General features: G+C 42.6%; 1 protein-coding gene and 1 long non-coding RNA gene across 4 annotated transcripts in view; one reads left to right on the top strand and one right to left on the bottom strand.

Annotated features, from left to right (window-relative positions):
- The window catches only part of PUM3 (pumilio RNA binding family member 3), a 41889-nt gene extending 31254 nt beyond the window's left edge, over nucleotides 1-10635 (bottom strand). For 2 of the 3 annotated variants that reach the window (XM_025281560.3, XM_025281561.3), the window contains exons 1-5: nucleotides 10495-10635; nucleotides 6155-6246; nucleotides 5187-5405; nucleotides 1943-2078; nucleotides 990-1065 (exon numbers count right to left, since the gene is read on the bottom strand). In XM_025281560.3, coding sequence (XP_025137345.3) covers nucleotides 990-1065; nucleotides 1943-2078; nucleotides 5187-5405; nucleotides 6155-6236 — 513 coding nt within the window. In that variant the 5' untranslated portion in view covers nucleotides 6237-6246; nucleotides 10495-10635. The remainder of the gene's footprint in view (nucleotides 1-989; nucleotides 1066-1942; nucleotides 2079-5186; nucleotides 5406-6154; nucleotides 6247-10494) is intronic. The other variant, XM_044939913.2, reaches the window with a different exon arrangement.
- A 148-nt stretch (nucleotides 10636-10783) lies between these two features.
- LOC102392561 lies at nucleotides 10784-14894 on the top strand. Its single transcript, XR_326342.4, has 3 exons — nucleotides 10784-10961; nucleotides 12247-12331; nucleotides 13052-14894. It is a non-coding gene; the product is annotated as an uncharacterized LOC102392561 (long non-coding RNA).
- Nucleotides 14895-26685: the final 11791 nt, after the last annotated feature.

Raw genomic sequence — 26685 nt, 5'->3', positions numbered from 1 at the left:
ACCTATGTACATGGTACGACAAAGGCAGGCCCCCAGGGTCTCCAAAGATACTGAGTCTGTTGGCTTATAAGTGACTAACACTAAAAGTGTAAAAGTGTTAGCCATTTTCAGTTGTCTCCAACTTGGCAACCCCATGGACTGTTGCCCATCAGGTTCCTCCATCCATGGAATTCTCCAGGCAAGAATACTGGAGTGGGTAGCTGTTCCCTTCTCCTGGGACTGAAACCACATCTCCTGTGTTGGCAGGTGGATTCTTTACCGTCTGAGCCATCAGGGAAGCCCAAATATCACTAAGTATTTATCCAAATATACAAGAGTCAATAGAAGTTTACTATAAAACAGGATTAAGGAGCAATAATGAAAATCACTTTAAAACTCCCAAATCTACTATATTTTAAAGATCCTTTGTACAATGCTTATAAAAGCAAGGAAGAAAGTAATATGTTTGCTTTGCACATTCAAAATAGCCAGCATTTAGAACTTACAGAGTTCACAGTAAGAGATTCTAAAAAGCACTGTTGAACAAATAAATTCCCTGAGATAACTTTAGGAGAACATTGAGTGAATGAAAGTCACTCAGTTGTGTCTGACTCTTGGCAACGCCATGGACTATAAATTCAGGGAATACTCCAGGCCAGAATATTGGAGTGGGTAGCCTTTCCCTTCTCCAGGGGATCTTCCCAATCCAGGAAATCAAACCCAGGTCTCCCGCATTGCAGGCAGATTCTTTAACAGCCGAGCCAAGAACACACTGATTTAAATAAATTATTTTAAAATGAACAGCCAAATACTTGATAGTCTTTTTGTAATTTCCCAGCAGTAAGGTCTCTATTAAATTTTTCAGAGAGATTATAAAAGGTATTTGAAAACTGAAGCCAAATATATTAAAAACAGAAACAATTTCATCTGTAATAAATAATCAACTACCCTTTACTGAGAGTGAGTCAATTTAGTTCTTAAAATTGCAACTATGAGTACGCCCTACTTACAGTTTTAATCTTTCCTTGAATCAACTTCTGCAAATCGCTCATCAACTTCACTCTTTTCTCTTTGTCACAATCTTTTCTATAAAAGAGTCAGGAAACATAGCCTAAGTAAAGACATTATTTTAAACACACAAAACTAAAAACCGTACCAGTGTACGTTCATGCAGTTCAGTATTATCTTCCCTTCGAAGAAAGCAAATCTTTGACATTAAAATTACTATTCCAGAGCAGCTAGAGAAAAGTAATTTTCTCAAAGGCAGAAACTCATCTCACAAGGTATAATTTCATGTATCAATCTAAATCTTAACAGCCAGAACGTCAAAGCAAAGCAAATAATAAAACAAGTCCAAGATACCAAATACTCAAGTATTTCAAAAGCTAGCCAAAAAGAACTATCCTCCATTTTCTCAGAAATTTCTCAGGAAGGACATCAAATCCATTTTAACTCTCATACAGTTTCCTAAGCAGATCCTGATGCCATCCTAATGATTCCACGCATTTCTGTAAAGGGCACACACCCAGACAGTGATGCCTTTCCTGGAGTGTTATGCTGCTGCTGCTGCTGCTGCTAAGTCGCATCAGTTGTGTCCGACTCTGTGTGACCCCATAGATGGCAGCCTCCCGTCCCTGGGATTCTCCAGGCAAGAACACTGGAGTAGGTTGCCATTTCCTTCTCCAATGCATGAAAGTGAAAAGTGCAAGTGAAGTTGCTCAGTCGTGTCCGACTCTTAGCGACCCCATGGACTGCAGCCTACCAGGCTCCTCCGTCCATGGGATTTTCCAGGCAAGAGTACTGGAGTGGGGTGCCATTGCCTTCTCCGGGAGTGTTATGAAAAATCCCTAAATAACCAAAGTGCTATGTGATTTATTTTAGGACATCTCACTATTTACAAAGTATACTGTTACTCCTCCATCATCTCCAAGAGCTCAATAAAGATGTCATTAGCTAGCATTACCTTCTTAAGATCTCCCAAATCTGCTTTGCCCGAATGACGATGTCATAGTTGGTTTTATCACTGAGTTGTCTGCTCTGCTTCAGTTCTTTCTTCTTTTTTTTGAATTCATCCCATTTGGGTTTCTTGGCTGCTGACTCTAGTCATTACAGAAATTATTTTCGATTACACTTAACATTCTCAGTGCCATAAACACAGAGCAAATTTGGTACCTATGGCAATCAGTAATCAAGATCAATATTCATTGTGGGAACTAGAAGGGGGAAAATCATTCCCTATCAACTTAAACTTTATTTCATTTTCCGAGCAGTTTACACATTTTAAATTTGGTTGACACCAACTGTTCATTCACTCAACAAATTGATTCTTAATAGAACACCTATTAAGAAAAAAAAAGGAAACTAAAAGGATTATAAAATCAATTACAAATTTTTAAGCATCTTTTTCCATTGTAAAAATAAAATTTTACTTTAGATCATAAAGATCATTGGACATTAGGTATAGTCAGTTCTCAATGAAAACAGAAATTAGTCCAAGTTAACATAGGAAAAACAATAGTCACAAATTCACTATTCTGAGTGCTGTTACGTATTAAGTAATTTTTACAACAGCTCTGTGAGGTGGGTACTGTTATTATTCCCTCTCATGTCAGGGAAAGAAAGATACTGGGCAGATAAGCTCCCTATCCAAGGTCACATAACTCCTAAGTGGCAGAGACAGGATGTAAACCCAGATATGGCTCTGAAACTTTATTCTCTGCTGTCTGTTACTCATGACAATGCACAGTGAAAATTTCTAAGTTCTCTACAATTAGGGTCATGCTATAAAAGTATCTTTCTACTGCTTATTTTTTTTATCTTCACAATCTAAGCAACTTATTAATTGAATTAAAAAAAAATCCCAATGAGGCCAAACAAAGAACTTAATAAGATGGGTATTATTTACATGAGTACCCTGCAAAGAACCCTTCGGAGAATTAGTTATTTCTAGATATTGCCCCTTCTCTGATTAGAAAATATATTCAAAAAACAAAATTCTCCTATAATCTTAAAACCTAGAGACTAAAATTTCATTTCCTTCTTGTCTTTTCCCCCCACACATATTTTATATTAATTTCCTTGATGTCTTTACTTAAACATCATTATACTCTAAGTATTCCTCCATGAAACTAAATATTCCTCAAGAATGTAATTTTTAATGGCATATCATATACTACAATGTATTTTACTCCCCTTACTGCTCACTTACTTATTCCCAGTCTAATAACAGAAGATTACGGGCAACAGAGGCATATTCACTATTAATATTAGGACATCGTGTACTACACAGCAGAGGATAGTAACCGATCCACAGTTCATTTAATTGTGAAAATATCTGGGCACCCTCGACATAAGCCATGTTGGGCTGCAGGAGATATAACCAATTTTGGGAATGACTAGTATCCAGTCCCCCTCAGTTGCTGGTATTAAAATGAGAAAATCAGAGTTCCACTTTGAGATGCGGGGAACTTATCTCCTATAGCAAAAGGAACGAGGGCCACTCTTTAATGAGAATGTGTGTGCACTTAAAATGCAGGTATCAAGAAAGCCAGTGTAGGGACATCCCTGGTGGTCCAGTGGTTAAGAATCCTCCTTCTGATGAAGGGAACGCAGGTTCGATCCCTGGTCAGAGAATCCCACGTGCTGTTGGGCAACTAAGCCTGTGAGCTGTAACTGGATAGCTCATGCTCTCTCAAACGTGGGCTGCAACAAGAGAAGCCTGCGCATCACAGCAAAGACCCAGCACAGCCAAAAATAAGAAAATTTTAAAAAAAAGAATACCAGTTTGGAAAGGAAGAATTAGGATCTATGAGAGAAGCAAGGTAAGAGTAGATAGGCCTGGAAGAAAAGGGGGAAAGAGAAAAGGGCTAGACCATGAAAAAATCCTTCAGGCCTCATGAAAAATAATGAAAATTTCCCTCCTTTCCTCTCTCCCTACGTCTCTGTCTCAAGGCTGCTGTCCCTCCAGCAAGCAACCTTGGGCAGAGCTGAGAGCAAGGACCAGGGCTCAGGGACTGGACTAAGAAGGCCCCTTGGCAATGGTCTCAGTTGGCAGCAAAAGGGCAGTGTCAGGCTCCAGCATGCTGGAGAAAAAGGGAATGAAAGACAGCAGAGAAAGTCTCCTGACGCTGCACAGAAGGCACCTGCAGGTCAGCAAGACGCACAGCAAGGGCAGGTTGTACAACAGACAGCAACGCTCTGAGTTAGAGACCACCCCTTGAACATCATCATGATGAAGAGAGTAGTTGTTTGTTTCAACTGACAAAGAATAGCCAGGCCAGCACTTCTAATCAGTTAGCAACCTGGCCTGCACCAGTTCAAGTCAAATCTATGACGTGTATTATATTCCTTCTCTGGAACGGTTTACCAGGTCTGAGCCATATGATAAGCTGATACTCTTAGAATGGCCTGAGCTCTGTGAGAGCAGTATCTACATGTATCTTGTTCACCAGGACACTGGTTATTTAAGGCTGGCTTCCATGCTGATTACCTGGGGCTTGTACTCTCACTGGTTATTAATTTCTTTTCATGGTCTCTTGATGACAGTGGGCAGAAAACTCAAGTATTTGTTTGCTAAATGAATGAGTTCATTAATGTTAGCCTACAGAAAGGAATGCTTCATTGAGAGTCCAATGTATAAAGCCCATTACAACTTAGCCTAACTCCACAGCCAGGGGAATTTAGCAAGGGCCTAGGAATTCTAAGCACTAGAGGACAATTTTGTAAAAATAAAGAAGACAATAATAGCAACTCTCGAAAGTAAAAATAAAGACACCAGTGGCAACCCTGGAAAACAGAGAAGATGCTTTCTGTTGTTTATTTAATCCCATCTACCACCTTCCCATCTCCACCCAAGATACTGCCTGTCATGGAACAAGAACAGGAGGCCTCTAACAGACTTCAAGAGTCCCTGTGCACAGGGCAGGGCACTTCAGGTCAGTTCAGTTCAGTCGCTCAGTCCTGTCTGACTCTCTGCGACCCCATGAACTGCAGCACGCCAGGCCTCCCTGTCCGTCACCAACTCCCAGAGCCTACCCATACTCATGTCCATTAGTTGGTGATGCCATCCAACCATCTCATCCTCTATCGTCCCCTTCTCCTCCTGCCCTCAATCTTTCCCAGCATCAGGGTCTTTTCAAATGAGTCAGGTCTTCACATCAGGTAGGGCAAGCTTCTGCAAAAACCATGCTGAAGAAATCAGTGCTTACCATCACTTTTACTGTCTGGCTGGAATTTCCTCTTCTGGTTGAATTTATTTGCCTGCTGGAATTTGTTCTTTGGTATTCTATCCCCTTGCTGCTTATTCTTGAACTGCTTCACACCTTTTTTCCCAGGTTTTGTGGCAGTTTTCTCAAAGTTCTTAGATGTGATTTTAGGTCTACCTTCCTTAACAACTTTTTTGGGGAATGTCTTTGAAGAACCTGAATCTAGTGACAATAATAAATAGTTATTAGTTCAATGATCCTGGGCCTGGATCTTTTATCCACTGGGCTGTATTTGTTACAGAAAATTACACATTTTTTAGTGAAACATACTTTGTCCTTCTCTCAAAATGGAGCACAGAAGGCCTTAAAAAACTACAACAAAATTTAAAAACTTCCTCTGATTATAAAATTATAACATAGGTTCATTATAGAGAACCTACGAAGTATAGAAATACATAGTAAAAACTGCTCATAATTCTAGAGATAACCCACTACTGTCAGTTAGGTGTATTTCTGTTTTAAGCACACATCACAAGATGAGATATTATTTATGTCTTCATGTGTGTGTGTGTATTTTGGGGGTTAACGATATAATAGGAGTCTAAGAATAAAATGAACATTTAGAACTTAGAAAGTACATCATATAGACAAATTCAAAATGTTTATACCTCAAAATTTCTAGCTGAAAGAAAAAAAACATAAAGACTGCTTAAGAAATTAGTCATTGACTTTTCTGTTTTGCAATACTGACACCTGATGGAACAGTAAAGACATCACAATGAGAAATCCTGAAGATCTGGCTTGCCAGTAAACATATCAATCACTCATACACAGTGACACTTGGTCCACTATTTTAATCCTAACTCTAACCCATGAATAGATTGGAATCTGCTACATCCCCTCTCATCCCACCAAACCCTCCCTCCAAGAGACAAAACAACCACAAGGGAAGCATGTTTTGAGTATCTTACCATTGTTTTTATGAAATTTGCTTTTTTCTTGTGATGTCTTTGTACCTTTACCTGTTAATTTTTTTTTCCCTTTGACTTCCATTATAGCAACTCTGGAAAACAAAAACAAAATCCAGAAATGATCACTAAACTGCTCTCATCCAATGAAGGTCCTTAGTCGTCACTGCCCCGTTTACTCCTTGACCACAGATGCAGGACAAATTATCTGTGTCCATGAGGAGTCCAGGAACTACACAATCACTATTTCTAAGATTGAAAAAGTAAAATTAGGCACCAATACAGAAACTAAGAACACACACACACACACATCTTGACTAGTGAGTGATGTTTTGGAGGCAACATTATAATGACAGTAAAGGTTACAAATAAATCATTATTTTCACTAAGCAGGCTACAACTGTCAGTGTTTGCATTTCTTACAACAGTGGGAGGATTTTTGTGACAAGAAACTGAAAATATTACCATTTCCCCAGCCAGGAACAAACAATACATTACACTTAATCACATTCAAATTTAATGAAATAATACAAAAGATTATCTAAAAGTTTCCTATGTAACCCAATGTAGCTAAAACAAAAAACAACTTTAAATGTTTGTTATTCTTTTAGAGGCAACAGAAAATTTTCAAAGACCTCCAAGATAAGACTGTTGACATACGGAATATTTCACTTTAAAGGCATCTGGCTAGCAGGTCATTTCTGGATTGAGACCACACTGTGCACAGGGCAAATAACAGCTAACCCTTCCACTGCCCAATCTCCTGAAAGCAGAATGTATCAAGAACAAAAGTTACTCTGTGTTATTTGTCTATTTCTGTACCTTCCAAAATTGCATGTTCAACTCATTTCAAAATATCTAAAGCTGACCCTCTAGGGTAGATGTTAGGGATCCCTGACAATTCCAGATATTTCTAGACAAGAATTGTCCATTGAAGAATAACACATTTCTCAAAATATTAATAGGTGCACAAAAAAAGGTTCTGGAGTGAAAAGCATTTGGGAAACACTTAAATGAAAATAATTAATGAGGCTTCTTTAAGGAAAATCAGATTCTTAAGAGTCTTTTAATTTGCTAATTTAAGCCATTAATCACCAAGCACAAGCTAAAGTAAGCATGATTTTCCAACCAGGTTGAACCACTTTTTCCTGGAACATCACAAGGGACCAGTAGGGTCCCAAAGAACACTCTGGAAAATGAATGGCCTCTGACTTAGTTTCCTTTGGTCATTTGTAACTGCACGGTCCCAGCCACTTGGCTGAAGCCTTCATAACCGCTTCTGCATCTGTCAGCTCCTCTATGCAGGAACTTTCTATTTCGATATGTTTAGCTTTAGAGAAGAGTTGGAAAAGACACACAGAAAGTTACAGTATATCCCTGTTTCCCCCAATGTGAACAACTTACCATGATGCATTAACCAAAACTAAGAAACAACCTTAATATAATGCTAAATTTGGATTTTGATAGTTTTTCCACTAATATCCTTTTTCTATTAATATTCCAGAATTTGTTGTTGTTGTTCAATCGCTAACTCGTCTCTTTTTTGACCCCATGGACTGGGGCCCACTAGGTTCCTCTGTCCATGGGATTTTTCCAGGCACGAATACTGGAATGGGTTGCATTTCCTTCTCCAGGGGATCCTCCTGACCCAGAGACTGAACTTTACTTTCCTGTTTGGCAGATAGATTGTTTACCACTGAGTCACCTGGGAAGCCCATGCCTTGCATTTAATTGAGTCTTCTTTTAATTTCCACTAATCTGTGACAGTTTATCAGTTTTCACTTGTTTCTCATGACCAAGACTGGCACTGTGCAGAATGAATATCCCATATTGGGGGTGGGTCTGACATCTTCACATGAATCTACTGATATTACGGATTCGAGGGAAGAATACCATAAAGAAGCACCCTTTCAACCCATCACATTAGGGGAAGCATGATATCGACATGACTAGTGTTAGTAACCTTGATTGCTTGGTTAAGGGTAGGGTTTGCCAGGTGTCTCCACTGTAATGTTAGTGTTTCCATTTCTATACTCTGTTTATTAAAAGCAAGTTACTAAATTCAGCCCAAGCTGAAGAGGAGGGGAATTAAGCTCCACTTCTTAGAGTGGGGAGTATTAACGAATTTGAATCAATAATACAATAAAATCTCCACAGCAATTAATGAATATTTTGGATGATACATTTTAAGAGCATGCAAATACCGTGTATCTTCCACTGATTTTTTTTTAACACTCTCCACTGGATCTTGCCTGCGGCAATTATTGTGGTGTTTTAATGGTGACTATTTTCCTACTTACTTTTACCTTTATTATTTTGAATTCTTCTGTATGTAAACTTTATTCCTTCTCTCCATTTATTCAATCATTTATTTACATCAGTATAGCCTCACAGACATTTTATTACTTGGGTTATGGACTCATAGTATCTTTATTTTGTTGCTAAAATTATTCCAGTTTTGACATTTCTAAGTTTCTGTGTCCTTTTACCATGGTCCATCCTTTTTTCTTCTTAGCATGTCTTTAATTTCTGGCACTTCTTTCAAGTTTACCTTTTCTTATCTCTGCACAAGTCCTAAAGTCAGTCATTCTTCAAGGAACCCTGATTCCTCTTATTGAGATCTGAGTGCTAGGTATGCCTGTCACTGCGATGTCACTGCTTCTTGGTCTTTTGACTAGACAAGGCTAGGTAATATATGTATGTACATTAGTCTTTTGTGTACAAAGTAACCTGTATTTCTGTATCATTAAGTTCACACTAATGTCTTGAACACTAAACATGTGCCACAGGGTTATGGTTGGTAAAAACAAATTTATCAACTACAATGTTTATTTACAGTTTGTCATTTCCTGACAGTATCCATTCAAAACACTGCTTTTCAAAGTTAGTTAGGTTACATCTTTTCCCTTCACTCCTTCAGTGAGGTCATTGGAGGGGAGGGGCGGGGTTGGGGGCGGGGGCGGAAGCAGGCGAAGCATAGCATATGGGATCTCAGTACTTCGAACTCAGTGTCCCCTGCATTGGAAGCTTGGAGTCTTAACCACTGGATATACATCTGTACTAGTTAGACTCATTTTGTTTAGGTCTGCATTCCATTTCCAGGCATGTCAGTTGACTTTCTTTTCATTCGCCTAAGGTCAAGATCAGTCTTCTTGATGCACAGTGCTGATTTTGACAAACCCACAGTCATGTAGCCTCCACCACAGCACCTTACAGAACTGTCCACAACTCCTAGAGGTTCCCTGTGGAGCCCCTTAGCAATCATTGTCTTCTGGCTCTCTTGGCAACACCTGATCTTTCTTTCTACCCTCTAGCTTTGTGACTTTTCAAAAATGTCATGCAAATGGAATCAGACAGTATACAGCCTTTGGGGTCTTGCTTCTTTCATGTAACAAAATGCATTTGCTTGTAGACCCTGTACCATAACATCCAACCATCACATTCCAGTGTCTTGGAATCATCTCCTCTTTTTCCCTTCCATTACTCTATTCAGACACTTTATCTCTTGTTCAGATTGTTTTCTGCCGTTAAGAGTCAATTTGCAATCACTCCACTCCCTGCTGCCTGATTAATCTTCCATTATTACATCTATTCCATGTTATTTACCTGCTCCAACACCTTCAGAAGTTTCCCACTGCTTACAGGAAAAATTTCAAACTCAGTCTGTGTGCTGTGTCCGACTCTTTGGGACCTGACAGACTGTAGCCCGCCAGGCTCCTCTGTCCATGGGGATTCTCCAGCCACGAATATTGGAGTGGGTTGCCATGCCCTCCTCCAGGCGATCTTTCCAACCCAGTGATTGAACCCAGGTCTCCCACATTGCAGTGCTGAACTCACTGCCTCTGGCTGAACGTAGTTTTCCCTGGGTCTCCAGATTTCAGGGGTGCCTCTAGCCACGCTCTGCGTCTCGGCTTAAAGATCAGTTCTTTAGACTCCCCTATGCTCTATCTCGGCACCTAGTTCATTTCTTCCTAGCGCTAACAACTTTCAACTGTACATTCAGATTGCAAACTGGGCATCTGGCCCTGACTGGGCGCAGAGTGAGTGAGTGTCAAACATACAACAGAAAGGCTGAAAGCGAACTAGCCCGGACCCAGACTTTAGAGGCTGAAGGTAATAAAAGCTAACCCAGCACTCTCTAGGCAGCATGGCAGGGAGAGGAGCTGTACACCCGCCCCTTGTGCCCAGGCTCCCGTCAATCCCCAAATTCCCACAACAGAGACGGCCACAGAAAGCCGCCCGGCGGGTGACAGGGTGAAACCTCTACCTCAGAAACCCTCCGACTCCAGCACCGGGCAGGGAGCGAGGCCCTCCAGAAGCACCGCAGAGTCCCCCTCACTCACCGTACACGTGTGGCCCTGGAAGGCGCGGGTCCCGGCTCCGCCGCTGCGGCTTCCGCTTCCCCGCCTTGCTCCGCCCCCTAGCCTTTCCTCTTCTTCCTCAGCCGAGCTAGAGTTAAGGGGCCGGCAGTAGCCGGAAAAACGAAAATTCGGCATTTCTACTGGTCCGCGTCCAGTCATACGTCATCTAGAGGCGCGAGTGCGGCGCCACGGGAGTTTTGGCCCTAGAAAGTATCCGTGGATCAATGACGTGATGGTGGCTACTCAAAGTGACGTAATTAACCCTTTCCCTTCCCGGTTGCAGAGCTCGCGGCTTCTAGTGGAGGCTGACCGATTGTGGAAGTGGAAGTTTGGTTGGCCGGGCTTCTCCTTGTTCTTCAGTCGCTAAGTCGTGTCTGACTCTTTGTGATACCAATGAACTGCAGCACGCCAGGCTCCTCTGTCCTCCGCGATCTCCTGGAGTTTGTTCAGTTGAGTCGGTGATGCTGTCTAAGCATCTCATCCTCTGTCGTCCCCTTCTCCTTTTGCCTTCACTCTTCCCCACCATCAGGGTAGCAGGGAGCATTAAAGGGACATCTCGGTAGTTGGCTAGGATTGCGATCTCGTTTCTTTCAATTTCTTAGCTGGATGGTTTTGGGAAAATCACTCAATTTCTCTGAGCCTTGGTTACCTGATCAATAAATTATAGATGGCATCACTGACTCGATGAACGTGAGTCTGAGTGAACTCCGGGAGTTGGTAATGGACAGGGAGGCCTGGCGTGCTGCGATTCATGCGGTCGCAAAGAGTCGGACACGACTGAGCGACTGAACTGACTGAACTGAACTGAAGTCATACATGGAAAGCGCCTAGCACAATAAATGATTTGTGCTCAAGAAATGCTTGCCATTTTAAACCTCTGCGAGTTCCTCCAGACGGTAGTTAGCCCACTTAAGGCTTTAGGAAATCAGACTAGTTAGGATGTTATCCCCATCTTACAGATGAAGAAACACACCACAAACTTGCTCTGGTCAAACAAAACAATTTATTCCCTAACAGTTTTGGAACTCATGCTAGTAGCGAGGTTGTGCACCCTCTGGAGGTTCTAGGGTAGAATTCTTTGTCCCTTCCAGCTTCTAGCGGTTCCAGGCATTCCTTGGCTTGGACTGCATGAGTGCAGTCTCTGCCTCTGTCTTCACATGTCTTTCTCTTCTATGTCCTCCTGTCTTCCATATATTATAAAGACACATGGCTTTGAATTTAGGGCCCATCAGGATAATCAAGGATGCTCTCATTCAGAGGTCCTTACTTAATCATATCTGCAACGATCCTGTTCCCAAAAGCAGTCTCTTTCATAGGTTCTGCGGGATGGTATACTGATATATCGTTTGGAGGGCCACTGGGAAAGTTGAGGAATAGGACTTGATCCCAGGGGTGTCAAGCATCAGATTTTACTGTCTTCCAAATCACGTTTCCCATCTCTTAAGGCATCAGGCTTGAGACTGGTTTTTCACTAGACTTGGCTTCTTGAGGACAGGGACCATCATTACTTCCCAAACACCTATGGCACTATTCAGCACATAGACAGTTGCTAAGTACGTTCTGTGAGCCTTAAGAATTACCTTTGGATAAGCTCTTTTAAGTCTCATAAGAACAGTTAAGCAGGTCTTTCCCCTCAAGTTATGTAGAAAGGGGAAACATTCAGTAGTTTTGATCCAGTCAGTCTGACTCCAAACTCAAAATGACTGACTATGGACTACTATCTCTAATTCACAGATCCTCCAGTGAAAGCTCAAGAGGAGAGAATACAAAACAAGAACGTCAAAAGGTCCATTGCAGCATCTATTATGCAAACAGAATGGTATGTACTAGCCAATATAATGATAAAATCTTCATGTACACACCCTACCTGAAAGAGATATATTTATATTTTCAACACCACAGTTTGCATCACCCACATCCTCTCAGACACATCCATGTAGCTGTCAAACGTATTGGGTTGGCCAAAAAGTTCGTTTGAGGTTTTCTATCTGATCTTACTGAAAAACCCCAGAGAAACTTTCTGGCTAACCCAATACATCAAACTCTGTTCATCTGCCTTCTCACCAAGAAGAAAAAAAAAAGTCACATACCTAAGTCCTAGATTATTATTAATGATGTTATTTATCCAATCTGTGTGCTGTCAAAAATTTCACAGTAAGATTGACTTGAGTGTTTGATTTGTTTGGAGTCAGTTGGAAGTATCTTGTGGTTTCACAGGACAACAACAAAAGTTTTCTATAATTTTACAGTTAACCAAGTTAATTCTTCAAATATCTAATACCTGTCCATTTCCCCTATGCTCCATGCCCTCCCTTCCCTTCCAACCTCTGACAACCATCAATCTATTCTGTTTTTATGAGTTCAGGTTTTTGAGATTCCACATGTGAGTGAGATCACACCGTATTTGTCTTTTTCTGACTGACTTGTTTCTCTATTGTTTCCTGACTGCAACATGTAACTCTCAGTTTCCAGATCTATATCAGAGTTCAGGGCTAGGAGAATGGAGAAAAGATGAAACCCACTTTTTTCCTCCCAATAGGGCTCTATCCTTTCATCCCAGAGGGAGAAGACCTGGCAGTGTTTCCCGTCTATTTAAACGCCTAGAACTCAGTCACACAGCTGCCCCCAGGACTGGAAGACCATCAGACATACTGTTAACCAAGCATTTGGATTCTATTCTTTTTCCAGTACTGTAGTAAAATTACAGGTAACTTGGCAAATATGCTTTCATCCAGCAGCAGAGATTTTTTATTTAATCTGGTTTAAAACTTAAAATAACTCTAACTAGTTAAGCTAAAACTTAAAATTATTGTGGTATCCAAGGTAGGGGATCTCAATCTTGGCCACACATCAGAATCACCTGTGGATTAAAAAAAAAAACAACCCAACAACAGTAATTCTGATTTAATTAGTCTGAAGTGGGATCTGGCCACTGAGAATTTGGAAAGTTCCCCCAGATCACACTAAGGTGTGGCTAAAATTGAGTTGCTTATTTAGGGAATGGAGTTCAAGTTGGTGATTTGATTTGATTTTCCAGTTAAATGAGGATTAAACCCTGTAACTTTCTGGTTCCTCTTTTTGTGGTCACCAGAATTAGAGAATTAAATATAAAGTGCACTTGTTTCTCTAAGTAGAATTTCTTAGATATAACTGTATCTCTCTTATTGCTTGAGGTCTCCTGCAGTGAGTTAACATCATTATATACTGAAAATGGTTTAAATTTGAACTATATGCTTTCAAATGTATTCTGGAAAAAGTTCGTTGTTTTTTTTTAATTTGTCACTATTTTGTGCTATTTTCCTCTTTTTCATAAAAATAAAGTGTTAGGTGTCAGCTCCCACACATCTCCCCTCCCTCCAAATCAGTTCTTTAAAGTTTTAACTAATGGATTTTTAACTAACAATGTTCTTTTTGTGTTTCCCAATGCATAAGCAGGGATAAAGGGCATGTTATTGATGTAAAACATAAGTGGGACTTTGGCAACGATTGGGTTTTATTTCCAGGACCTATTAGAATCATAAATCCATGGAAACGGAGCAGTTGCCAACACATTTTCCTTTAGTAAAAAAGAACTGCTTCTGAGTAGAGCGGATTATGTCTTTCAATACCACACATTTGCTAAAAAGTGCACAAATATAAACATTAATTGTGCATTCCGAATTTCCAGTTACTGTGTAGTAGACATAAAATTGACCTGGTCCTAGTTTTACTTTCTTTGATGACATTCTTAAGAGCCACAGAAAAATCAGATCAATAAGATGGTGGCTCCGTTGGTAAAGAATCCGCCTGAATTGCAGAAGACCGCCTGCAATTCAGGAGACCCAGATTCAACCCCTGGGTGGGGAAGATCCCCTGGAAAAGGGAATGGCAACCCACTCCAGTATTCTTGCCTGAGAAATCCCATGGACAGAAGAGCCTAGCGGGCTACACTCCATGGGGTTGCAAGAGTTGGACGTGACTTAGTGATCAAACCACCAGCACCACCAAACATAAAATTGACCTTGTCCTAATTATACTTTGTTTGGTGACACTCTTAAGAGCCACAGAAAAATTAGATCAATAAGATAAAAGTGTATCTGATTGTAGTATAACATACCACTTTTAATGAAAGATCATATCAAAGATTAGTTAGTATCACTTAAAGCCCATGAGTCATAATTAACACTGCACTATCATAGAACAAAACTCCTCAAGCAACAGGTACCAGCACTAGGTTTTAGCAAGGATGGGAACAATGAACATGTTTTTGGTTTAACTTTTTGCTGAACTTTTGTTTGCAGGCTTTATGAAAGCTATTTCCTTTGCAAACTCGTGACTGGTTTTGACTTGTGATTTCCTTGATTTCTGAGCAAGCTCATTAATAAATGAATCATTTTCTATTTCTCCCATTTTACTTTTAAAAAACTACAGAAATGTTAAGTCAGGACTTAACAATGATGTCTAGCTCTATATACCTACTCAGTTTTCCTCCTCATTTTAAGATGGTGAAAAGATTAACCAACAACCTAAACCCTTTATGTCACTTTGAATTTTCCAGCAGATGCCAAGATAGAATTAGAAGGCCAAGACATGTATTGGGGGTGGGAAGCCTGTGAAAGACAAGGAGAGAGAGAACAGGATTAAGTCAGAAGCCTCAGGCCATAATACTGATCAAATCCTGATCTGAAGGGACTGATGGACAGGAGAAAGGTGTGGTAAAAAGATCTTTTGATTGAACATTCTGAGACTCTGGTAATCATACCCTTGTAAGCTGAAGAATACTACAGAGATCCTTTTGCACTGACCATATCTAAGAAGTACTTAGAGGCACCTGAGTGGATCACCTGGGCTCTACAGTGATCCCACACATCCCCGATGTAGGAAAACAGCCTTACCTCTTCCTGCTGATGTGAGTTCATCACTCTTGCCAACATGGTTGAGAAGGAGTTCCTCTTCTCACTGTTGGTCCTGGACACAGTGAGTCTAAAACATCCAGGAAGCATCCATAGCTCAGTGGAACTCTTGCTCTATCCTCTGCCAAGAATGTGTCTCCTTTGCAGAGCCCAGAGCTGTAAGAACAGAAAGCACAAATTGCCCCAGAGGACCATTTAGAATAATGGCAAGTGGGGCCATTCCTGCTTCTGCTCCTTAGTTCCCAGGCCTGTGTAGTCGTCATCTTATAGCACCATATAGAGATCTCTCACTTGGATTTATTCTGCATTCTGGAGGACAGCATCCCATTTTTGCAGATTACGGCCTCTGAGTTGGTGCTTCGGCTTCACCTTTAAAAAGCCAATGCATAGCTGTGTCACATGGCTGCCTCTGGGGGAGCAGTGTGAAATGTGTCTTGTGGATCACATGACCTCCTTTGCTGTGAAGTGTGTTCCCTATTCAGATGCTATGTTGTGTAGTTTTCCGTGACTATAGATCAGGTACTTCTTAGCTTCTGGACAGTGGTCCTGGCTGAGGCTCTTGTCAGGAAAAGCAAGTCCATACTTGAAATAGGACTCTATATTATGAGGAGAAACAGCTGGCCCTTCCAGAGTAACAGGGGCCCAATGTCATCAACTCATTAGTAGGTGACCTGCTGGTCTCTGGGAAACAGTGCCAATTCAAGGGCTCAGCACTGGTTTCTGTTGCTGGCAGGTCTACATTCAGAGGAATCAGTAGTTAGACGGGCTCTGGTAAGTGGGAGTTCACGCTGCTTGGCCCACATGTAGCCTCTGTCACTGTCACTGTGGCCACTACGTTCAGGTACCCACCAGGCTAGCTCTAGAGTGTCTAGTGTTGCAAGCTCACCAATGTCAACTGGCTGAATCAGCTTGTCTTGTTGGTTGTTCTGTGGTTATTGTGGATGCCTTTTGATTGGGCTTCCTTTGTGGCTCTGATGGGAAAGAAACTGCCTGCCCTGCAATGCAGGAGACTTGGGTTCGATCTCTGGGTTGAGAAGATCCCCTGGAGAAGAGAATGGTTACCCACTTCAGTATTCTTGCCTGGAGAATGCCATGGACAGAGGAGCTTGGTAGGCTACAGTCCATGGGGTTGCAAAGAGCTGGACATGACTAAGAAACTAACACTTTGTTGGGTAGTATCATGTGAAAATGGTCACCTGCCATGTCCATTCCCATCTGCCTTTACCCTGGACCTTGTTTCCCACCATCCTTTTCCTTCCAGGTGCTTGACTGATTGGGGCATTGGCCAATGATAGCAATTTCTATATGCTCTCACCTTGGGCCATTTCTCCTTCCACATAACCTGGATAACTAGGTATACTCTTGCCCATTAGGAAGATTCCCTCCTCTACTGTCTCTCACCTGAATGAGGTTGTAATGCTACTATTTACTTTCAGTTTATACCCCCAAACCTTGCCAATTCACCTGTAAACTCTGCTGGAGCTTTTTCCTCCTCCATCAGCTATTTGTAAGGTACCCTGCTCTATGGCCACAGAAGAGAGCTGAGGAAGGAGGGCTGATGGAATCACGTGGGTGATACAGAGATCGAGGCTTCCTATTTGTGCAGCCGACTCATGCCCTCTGGTCTTACTTGGGCTCAAGCCAGGACATGCCATTTCCACGTTCTAATGGATTGTTGCTGGGCCCTTTTCACTTTACGGAATGACAGGTGAGACAGAACCCACCTCCCAGTGGACAGCTGTGGGAGGATGGTCATTGGACACTATAGTCAAGCACTGCCTCTCTCAGGTCTCAGTAACAGGCTAGGAGATACGTATAATTCCCCATTACAGATGATCTGGCCTTGCTCTAGAACTCCAAGGCTCTAAGCTGTGATCCTCCTTGGGCTTCATGAACTCTGTGCTGCATCTTTTCTCACCACTGACACATCCCACACCACAGGGTCTACCAGATGTTCTGCTCTAAGTGGGGAGGCTGCTTTTGCTACATCTTGGCCCTGCTGTATAGTCCTCCCTGCCCCAGGTTCCACTCAAAGCTGGCAGTCTGTCATGCCCTCCAATGCATGGACCAGACAGAGCAGGATTCCTAGATGTGAAGTACTTGGCCGCCAAAATGTGAAAAGGCTCCCCGGGCATTGTACTTCCTTCTTTGTAATAGGGAATCTGAGATGCAACCATGTCTCTTCACTTTGGAGGGATACCCTGACATGTCCCTGACCCTAAAAATGTGCACCTCCTTTTTTTCAGTCCTAGTCTTGGGATTCTGTAAGCTTTACTGAAGTGGCCTGTCCTTGAAACTCTTCAGCATTTATTTCCCATCTTTTTGAACGCACATTTCTTACCAAGGTCTCGAGCGTACTAGTCGTGTCTTTATTTCACAAATGTAATGAATTGGTGTGCTGTTCTGCGGGATGTCCAGATGGCCCAGATCTCTTTGGACTATATTAAGACAGAAGGTGGGCGAGCTAACACAGCCCTGGTGCAAAACTGTAAATGAATACCGTTGTTCATTCCAAGGAGTGTGAACTGTTTCTGATCCTATTTTCCATCTACTTTTTCTATCCTATTTTGCCATCTGCTGCGGTAACTCAGGCATTTCACCTCTGCTCTGTGACTGGAATAAAAACTTAGTGTTTGCCTCCTTCTTCCAGGGTCCATGCTGGAGTGTTAAATCCCATGTTCCTAGAAAGTGAGTCCAAGTCAAGGTTTTCCCGCTTGTTCTCTTTGGCCTTCCAGCCCCTTCACACCCCAGTCCCTCGGTGGGCCTCTCCCCTGACAGTGGATGCTGGCCAACTCCTGCTGGTCCTCTGGGGGGTAATCTCTCCTCCCTCAACAGGCTCAGCATGCCCTCTGTTGGGTTTAACCCAAGTGACTGGCCAGGCAGCCAGGAGAGGCAGTGGGGGCTGCTCCTGAGGGCAGGGTGTTGGGAGCAAATATTGTCTTGTAGGGAGAGGCCTCTACGGTATCTTCCTGCTCAAGCAGAGGCTGGATCTTAACAAGGCAGTGTGGGCTACCTCTGCAAGTTTGCATGTTCAGGGCCGTCAGCAGAGCCAAACCTGGGGCACCCATTCATGCACCCATTCCACAGCTCATGGTCTCAGGTTGTCCCAGTCAGGTCTTTGGCTCCTGTGTAACAGGATGCCCTGGCTAAGCACTTGAAACATTCTGGAGATGCACACTTCCTGAAATCTTGGGCTTGCTTTTCACATCATCCCCTTCCCCTGCCAGAGACAGCAGCCTCTTTGCAAGTGACCAGAGATGGCTCTGCCTCCCCCTTAAGCCTTTAACCATCTGGTTCCAGTTCTCATTGTCACTCTGCAGGGAATCCTCCATGTCCACTCTCCTTGTAGATACCAAACCGCCCCCCAAACCCCAATAACTTTCAAATCCCTGACCCACTGCACTGGCAAAGGCATTCCTCTCCACCAGATGACCCCATGCTCATCAGTAGTGACTGTTTTTTAGCAGATGAACAACCATCTGTGCCAAGGACTAGCTGTGCCCCACATACCACTTGGACTGGGACCCTCCTTGCCAGCCTGGGATGAGTGATCTGGTCTCAAACTCCATCTTTTCATCAGCTTTCTGGAACCACTCCTGGTACCAGTGGCATTGTTTCAAGTTCTCTGGGAAACAAGAGCAGAGTTAGAAATGTAAGATTTATGCAAGGAATATTCCATAAAGCTAAAGGGAAGAGGCAGTGGGGTAAGAGGGAGAGGCTAGGACAGGGATGTGGGAAGGATCGTACAGGAAGAGCCGCCAAGAACAGCTTTGAGGCATCTTTGGCCTGGCTGGTGTGAAGACTCAGAGCCCAGACTGGCCATTAGAGAGGTGGACAGGAATGTCCTGTTGTTGGCTTGGAGCAGCCCCAGAGCCTGTGGTCTTGGTCTGGACACTGTGGATTTGAGAGCCTGGAGGCCTTCAGCTAACCCACCTCTCACCTGCTGCAGCAGGTGTCCTCCTGAAGAAAGACCTGAGCTGTATACTCTGCCTTCACTGTTATATGACTGGTTCAGTGGCAAGGCCAGGACAAGAACCAGAATGGTCACCAGGGTTTTAGAAGCCTAATCTTATGTCTTTTCTATATTTGTGGGGAGGGGACAAGATTAATTTCTGCCATATATTCTTCGATGTATTATCTAGTATTTAGCAACTCAAAGCAATAGGTCTTCAAAAAATCTCAAAAAATAGCTCCTTGGACAGTAAATTACACTATACAATTAAAATATGACTTCACACTGAGTGTAGAAGTCAGGGTTTGGGAGCTACACAATCCAGTGTTTGTTTTAAGACACCTTATTGCTGAGGTTGACTATGTGCAAGACAGGGCACTCGTGGGGACTGTCCGCAAGACAGGGAGGTAGAAACAACAATCGAGAATTTTAAATCTGGTGGCCAAGTATCTCAAATACATTAACACCTGAATTTTTATAACATCAAGATATCATTTCACAAGGATTAGCTAGGATTAGCTATCTGAGAGCAAGGAAACTGTCCTTCGTTTGCTGTAGTAACTCTAGTGAAAGTGAAAGTCGCTCAATCATGTCTGACTCTTTGTGACCCCATAGACTGTAGCCCACCAGGCTCCTCTGTCCATTGAATTCTCCAAGCAAGAATATTGGAGAATGTTGCCATTCCCTTCTCCAGGGGACCATCCTGACCCAGGGATTGAACCTGGGTCTCCTGCATTACTGACAGATTCGTTACCATCTGAGCTGCCAAGGAAGCCCACTGTATCTCTAGGGCCTTATACATTGCCTGGCACATAATTAGTTGTCGATAAGATTAGTTAGATGGGTATCACTGTTAAGCTATAACTGCACAAGTTTAAGGATCACAGCTATTTTATTTGCGGGCACACAGTGAGAACCTAAGTCAACAAATTTGGCAAGTATATTCATTCAGTGGCTATTCTGTCCCAGGCACTGTCCTGGGCACTCGGGATATCTACTAGTCAACAAATATAAGCATTCCTGATAATAAACACCAAACAACCACAAGCAATAAACAAGGGCATGATAAGATATGTTAGAAGTACTACAGTAAAAAGAATGGAGTTGAGTAAAGAGAGAACCAGACCAGGAGTATAGGTTATAATATCAAATAGGGTGGTCAGTGTAGGTCTCACTAAGGAGAGATTTGGAGAGTTTAGAAGTTTGCCAAGCATACATCTGGAAGAGGAGCCTTCCAGGCAGAGGAAAGAGCTGAAGCAAAGGACCGAGAGCAGGAGTCATCACCCTCATGACTATGTCTTTGAGGAACATGGGGAGGGGGTGGGTGGCTGGAGTCAGCCAGGGAGAAAAGTAACAGGAAACAAGTTCAGGAGGAGGGTGGGAGTGGTTTGCAGGTGGTAAAAGGGTTTTTTAGGCCATTTTAAGGACCTTGGGTTTTACTCTTGAGTGAAAAAGAAGCGCCATCTCAGGGTTCTGAGCAAAGGAGAAAAATGATCTGACATCCAAACAATAAACTTTTGCAGGATTAATGAATATATGAAGTAGATAGAATCATGCTATTTTATTGCCCATGAACTGGTTCTATAAAACTCATCATAATGATATATTATTTTTTTCTGGTTTTTCCTGACACTCATTCTTTATCTCTAGGGAGCTGCTTGTCTTACGTAACTTGATCATTCCCACTTCTAGCAGCAGCAGGAGGAACTATCTGCCAACCACTTAATCATGACTAACTAGACACCATTTGATAGTTTTGAGAGCATTTTTCACATGTATTGTGTCACTCAAATCATCCAAAATGTATGTAGTATTACATTACAGATCTATCACAAATACAGAAACAAGCTCCAAGAGATGATGTATATATACTGCCCACAGTCACACATTTAATAAATGGCAGAGTATGAATTTTGTCTCCTCATCTAGTATTTGTAGAGCTACATTCCAGGTCCTAAAGACAGAAAATGGCTACATTACTCTAAGAGGGGTTTAGAGTTCAGGCGGGAGGCCAGGATGGGAATAAACAAAAATATGGTAAATATCAGAATAAACAAGTAGAGACAAAGTACCAAAGTTTTGTAGTGTGTTCAGCAAAAAGCCCCATAAAGAGGACGATGGTCATGATGGTTGGTGGCCTTAGATACACTGAAATGGGGCGTGGAGGGGGCGGTGGCGGTGGTATACTTGGGTAGTGGGAATAGTGCTGGCAGATGCTTGGAGGTCCAGACCAGCACTGTGTCCCCTGGGAATGGTTGGAAGCTCCATTCTGAGTGGAAGGAAGTTGTAGGAAACAGGATTATAGCGAGTAGAAAAAAGCCACATGATATAGAATCTCAAGCCACAGACTAAGACCATCTGTACTTTATCTACTGCAAGTTGCCAATGATTTATGAGCGGAGATGATGTTAACAAAGTTTTTGTTTTTTAACCTCCTTGAACTTTTTAAAAGTTCAATATAACACGACTGTTTAGTGGGAGCTGACATGAGAGGCAGTGTCTCAGAATGAGTTCCTTCAGAAGTCAACAATGAGATGAAGATTCAGGTGAAAATCACTGATTGTGGGGGTGATGCCAGGAAACACCAGTGTGGGACTAGTGGGGAGAAGTGGGAACCAGAGGCAGCCAGCAGCGTGTTCTCTGTCAGGTAGTTTACACTCTGGGTAACTGGAGATTAACCTTGTTGGGGGACTCTGGGGGCCAGTGTGGAACACAGAGAGCCAAGGGATTCCCCCCCCAAGGGATGCAGGAGCCGGAGTGTTTATATGTGATCTCCCAGCAGTCACTGATTGAGGCTGCTCCTGGGGGCGGGGATTCAAGGTTCCCCAGAACTCCCAGCCTGACACCCAGGCATTATGATGGCATCTGGTAGCATCAGAGAAGACCTCAGTCAGAAATGCACCTGCTGGCCATGGGGGGCTGGATAGTGTGCAAAATAGATAAGGTGTGTGGTCCAGACAGGCTGGTGGCAGGATTTGCTACAGGCAGCAACAGTAGTAGATTGAGACCTCTAAGCCGGAAAGTCACATGGGTTCAGACCAATGTGCTGACAACAGGGAATGAAAAGAAGGGACAGCTTAAGAGCTTTTATAAAGGGAGACTTGCAAGCCTTGGTCTTATAGACCTTTGCCTTATAAGGTCACAGGTGACTCAACCTATTTAATGACTGGAGTTAACCTCTGAAAAAAGTCCAACTGGTTCCACATGCATTCTTTTGAACAGATTAGGGAAAATAAGTATCTATGCTATGCTATGCTAAGTCACTTCAGTCGTTTCCGACTCTGTGCGACCCCATAGATGGCAGCCCACCAGGCTCCCTCGTCCCTGGGATTCTCCAGGCAAGAACAGTGGGGTGGGTTGCCATTTCCTTCTCCAATGCATGAAAGTGAAAAGTCAAAGTTAAGTCGCTCAGTCGTGTCCAACTCTTAGTGACCCCATGGATTGCAACCTAACAGGCTCCTCCATCCATGAGATTTTCCAAGCAAGAGTACTGGAGTGGGGTGCCATTGCCTTCTCCGAAGTATCTATAAGACTAATCATTTAAAAACACCTATGAAAGGGAAAAGTGAAAGTCAGTCATGTCCAACTCTTTATAGTCCATGGAATTCTCCAGGCCAGAATACTGGAGTGGGTAGCCTTTCCCTTCTCCAGAGGATCTTCCCAACCCAGGGATCAAACTCAGGTATCCCACATCGCAGGCAGATTCTTTACCAGCTGAACCACAAGGGAAGCCCCAAGTATACTGGAGTGGGTACCAGTAGATCTTCCCGACCCAGGAATTGAACCAGGGTCTCCCACATTGCAGGCGTATTCTTTACCAAATGAGCTATCAGGGAAGCCCAAAAACACCTATAAATTACACTTATTAGGGAAGGATCTGGGCAAAGGTGTGATAAAGTTTATATACTTATGGGAGAACAAAACACATCCAAATTCCAGACCTGCTCATTTTAGCCAATTCATCTTTTTCATGGGAACACAAGGAAAACTAATGAAGAGATAATCTAAGTCAAGAAACATTACCTATGAATAATGGAGATAAAAAACAAGGTAAATACATGGACTTCCCTAGTGGTCTAGTGGTTAAGAATTGCCTGCCAATGTAGGGGACACGTTCGATCCCTGCCCTGGGGAAATTCCACATGCTGCAGGGCAACTAAGCCCACCTATCACAACTACTAAAGCTTGTGTGCCTAGAGCCTGTGCTCTGCAACAAGAGAAGCCACCACAGTGAGACGTCTATGCACCACAACGAAGAGTAGCCCCCATTCACTGCAACTAGAGAAGGCCTGCAGGCAACAACAAAGACCCAGTGAAGTCAAAAATAAACACATAAATAAAAAAGAAGGTAAGTACAACCTAATCATTTGTTCACATATTTCTAGCAGGAGCTTTGGAGAAAACTCATCAAAGAATGCAGATAGAAAATGGAAGCATGAGAGAGTAATTTATGGAGGCATTCATTCCGCTTCATTCTCATAGTTGTCACTAAAAAGATAAGAGGTATTACCTCCTTTTCTCACCCCTCTGCTCCTTGGCTAGATGGTCAGACTTGGGAAGGAAAAGAAAGAGAAGAATAGGAAAAGGAAAGGGATATGCTCCTGGAAGAAAGGAGCTGAAATGTCCAGGAGGGAAAACGCTGAGGTACCAGAAGAGCAAAATCAGGGAAATATGATGTGCAGTACAGTGGAGGTGGGTTCAGGGGCTCCAGAGATGCGGGGGATTCAAGGTGAACTGGAGGGACCTGCCTCAGAAGGTCATGAAACCTGGGAAATGGGCATTTCCTCAGGCACTGTCACAAACTAAAGATTAAAATTCCCTTCCTTAGTTTTGCGGGTGGCTAACCCTGATTCTGGGAAAGATTGAGGGCAGGAGGAGAAGGGGGCAACAGAGGATCAGATGGTTGGATGGCATCACAGACTCAATGTTTGAGCAAACTCTGGGAGATAGTGATGGACAGGGAAGCCAGGCACGCTGCAGTCCATGAGGTGGCAAAGAGTCAGACGCGACTTAGCGACTGGACAACAACGATGTCCTATAGGACTCGTTAGGATGTATGAAGGAGGCAGAGGTTTCTAAGACCCAACTGAAAATATTTACTACCTTTGATGGGTGGACATGCAGCCAAATCAAGCTGATTTCAAAAGAAAAAATGCTGATTCTTGCAGCAAATTCATCCCTGCATTAGAGGAACTATATAACCTTGACTTTTCTTTCTCTGTTTGCTTTGTTGAAACTACATGTCCCGTACTGAGATTCACATGGGAGGACAGTGAGTGATATTCTGCCGAGTGTATGGATGGAACCATCCTCCACATGACTTTTCCCAGACCTGGTTCCTTTGTGGAGGCCTCTCCATGCTGACATTCTCATTAATGGAAGAAGAATCGATCTTACCCTCTTCTCCTAAATTTTTCTCTTCTTTCCATCAAATTTGATAGAAAAAGAATGGGTACATAAGCACAAGGGGATGGAGATCTTTGAAAGGTACATATTTGAAAGGAAGAAGGAGAAAACAAGGAGATTAAGGAAACCAAGGAGGAGGCTGGGATGTGTGGGATGGAGATTGATGGGAAAAGGAAGTGGAGAAAAAAGCAGAGTAGAAAGGTGGAAGGAGGAAGGCAAGGAGCTTGGTGACTTTGATCCCTTTGCCTTAAGAATGCCAAGGATGCTGACTATTCAGGGTTCCTTCCTGTGTCAGCAAGACAATCTGCAAAAATACATTTGAGCCAAATTTATAGATAGAGGGAACCAGTCAAATGTCTCCTTGTGATGTTAAATTTATTTAGTGACATGGACAACTCAAAGGCACATTTAAAATAAGATACAAATTTGGAAATACTGTTTGCTTCAATTCACATTTCATTTAATAAAGCCTTCATATTTATTTTTGATGGAAGTATCCTTGTCATCAATAGAGGTACTTTTCAATTCAGTTCAGTCACTCAGTCGTGTCTAACTCTGCGACCTCATGGACCACAGCACGCCAGGCTTCCCTGTCCATCACCAACTCCCAGAGTTTACTCAAACTCTTATCCATTGAGTTGGTGATGACATCCAACCATCTCATCCTCTGTTGTCCCCTTCTCTTCCTGCCTTCAATCTTTCCCAGCATCAGGGTCTTTTCAAATGAGTCAGTTCTTTGCATCAGGTGGCCAAAGTATTGGAGTTTCAGCTTCAATATCAGTCCTTCCAATGAACACTCAGGACTGATCGATCTCCTTTAGGATGGACTGGTTGGATCTCCTTACAGTCCAAGGGACTCTCAAGAGTCTTCTCCAACACCACAGTTCAAAAGCATTAATACTTCGGTGCTCAGCTTTCTTTATAGTTCAACTCTCACATCCATACATGACTACTGGAAAAACCATAGCCTTGACTAGACGGACCTTTGTTGGCAAAGTAATGTCTCTGCTTTTTAATATGCTGTCTAGGTTGAACATCTGGAAGTTCATGGGTCACATATTGCTGAAGCCTGGCTTGAACTTCCAGATGTTCAAGCTGGTTTTAGAAAAGGCAGAGGAACCAGAGATCAAATTGCCAACATCTGCTGGATCATTGAAAAACCAAGAGAGTTTCAGAAAAACATCTATATCTGCTTTATTGACTATGCCAAAGCCTTTGACTGTGTGGATCACAATAAACTGTGGAAAATTCTTCAAGAGATGGGAATATCAGACCACCTGACCTGCCTCTTGAGAAACCTGTATGCAGGTCAGGAAGCAATAGTTAGAACTGGACATGGAACAACAGACTGGTTCCAAATAGGAAAAGGAGTACGTCAAGGCTGTATATTGTCACCCTGCTTATTTAACTTATATGCAGAGTACATCATAAGAAATGCTGGGCTGGTGGAAGCACAAGCTGGAATCAAGATTGCCAGGAGAAATATCAATAACCTCAGATATGCAGATGACACCACTCTTACGGCAGAAAGTGAAGAAGAACTAAAGAGCCTCTTGATGAATGTGAAAAAGTTGGCTTAAAGTTCAATATTCAGAAAACTAAGATCATGGCATCCAGTCCCATCACTTCATGGCAAATAGATGGGGAAACAATCGAAACAGTGACTGGCTTTGTTTTTTTGGGGTCCAAAAATCACGGCAGATGGTGACTGCAGCCATGAAATTAAAAGACTCTTACTCCTTGGAAGGAAAGTTATGATCAACCTAGACAGCATATTAAAAAGCAGAGACATTACTTTGCCAACAAAGGTCCATCTAATCAAGGCTATCATTTTTCCAGTAGTCATGTATGGATGTGAGAGTTGGACTATAAATAAAGCTGAGCACCAAAGAATTGATGCTTTTGAACTGTGGTGCTGGAGAA

Source organism: Bubalus bubalis, chromosome 3 (assembly GCF_019923935.1).
Source record: "Bubalus bubalis isolate 160015118507 breed Murrah chromosome 3, NDDB_SH_1, whole genome shotgun sequence".
In the NCBI taxonomy this organism is placed as follows: Eukaryota; Metazoa; Chordata; class Mammalia; order Artiodactyla; family Bovidae; genus Bubalus; species Bubalus bubalis.
This window is presented reverse-complemented; position numbering and strand designations above follow the sequence as displayed.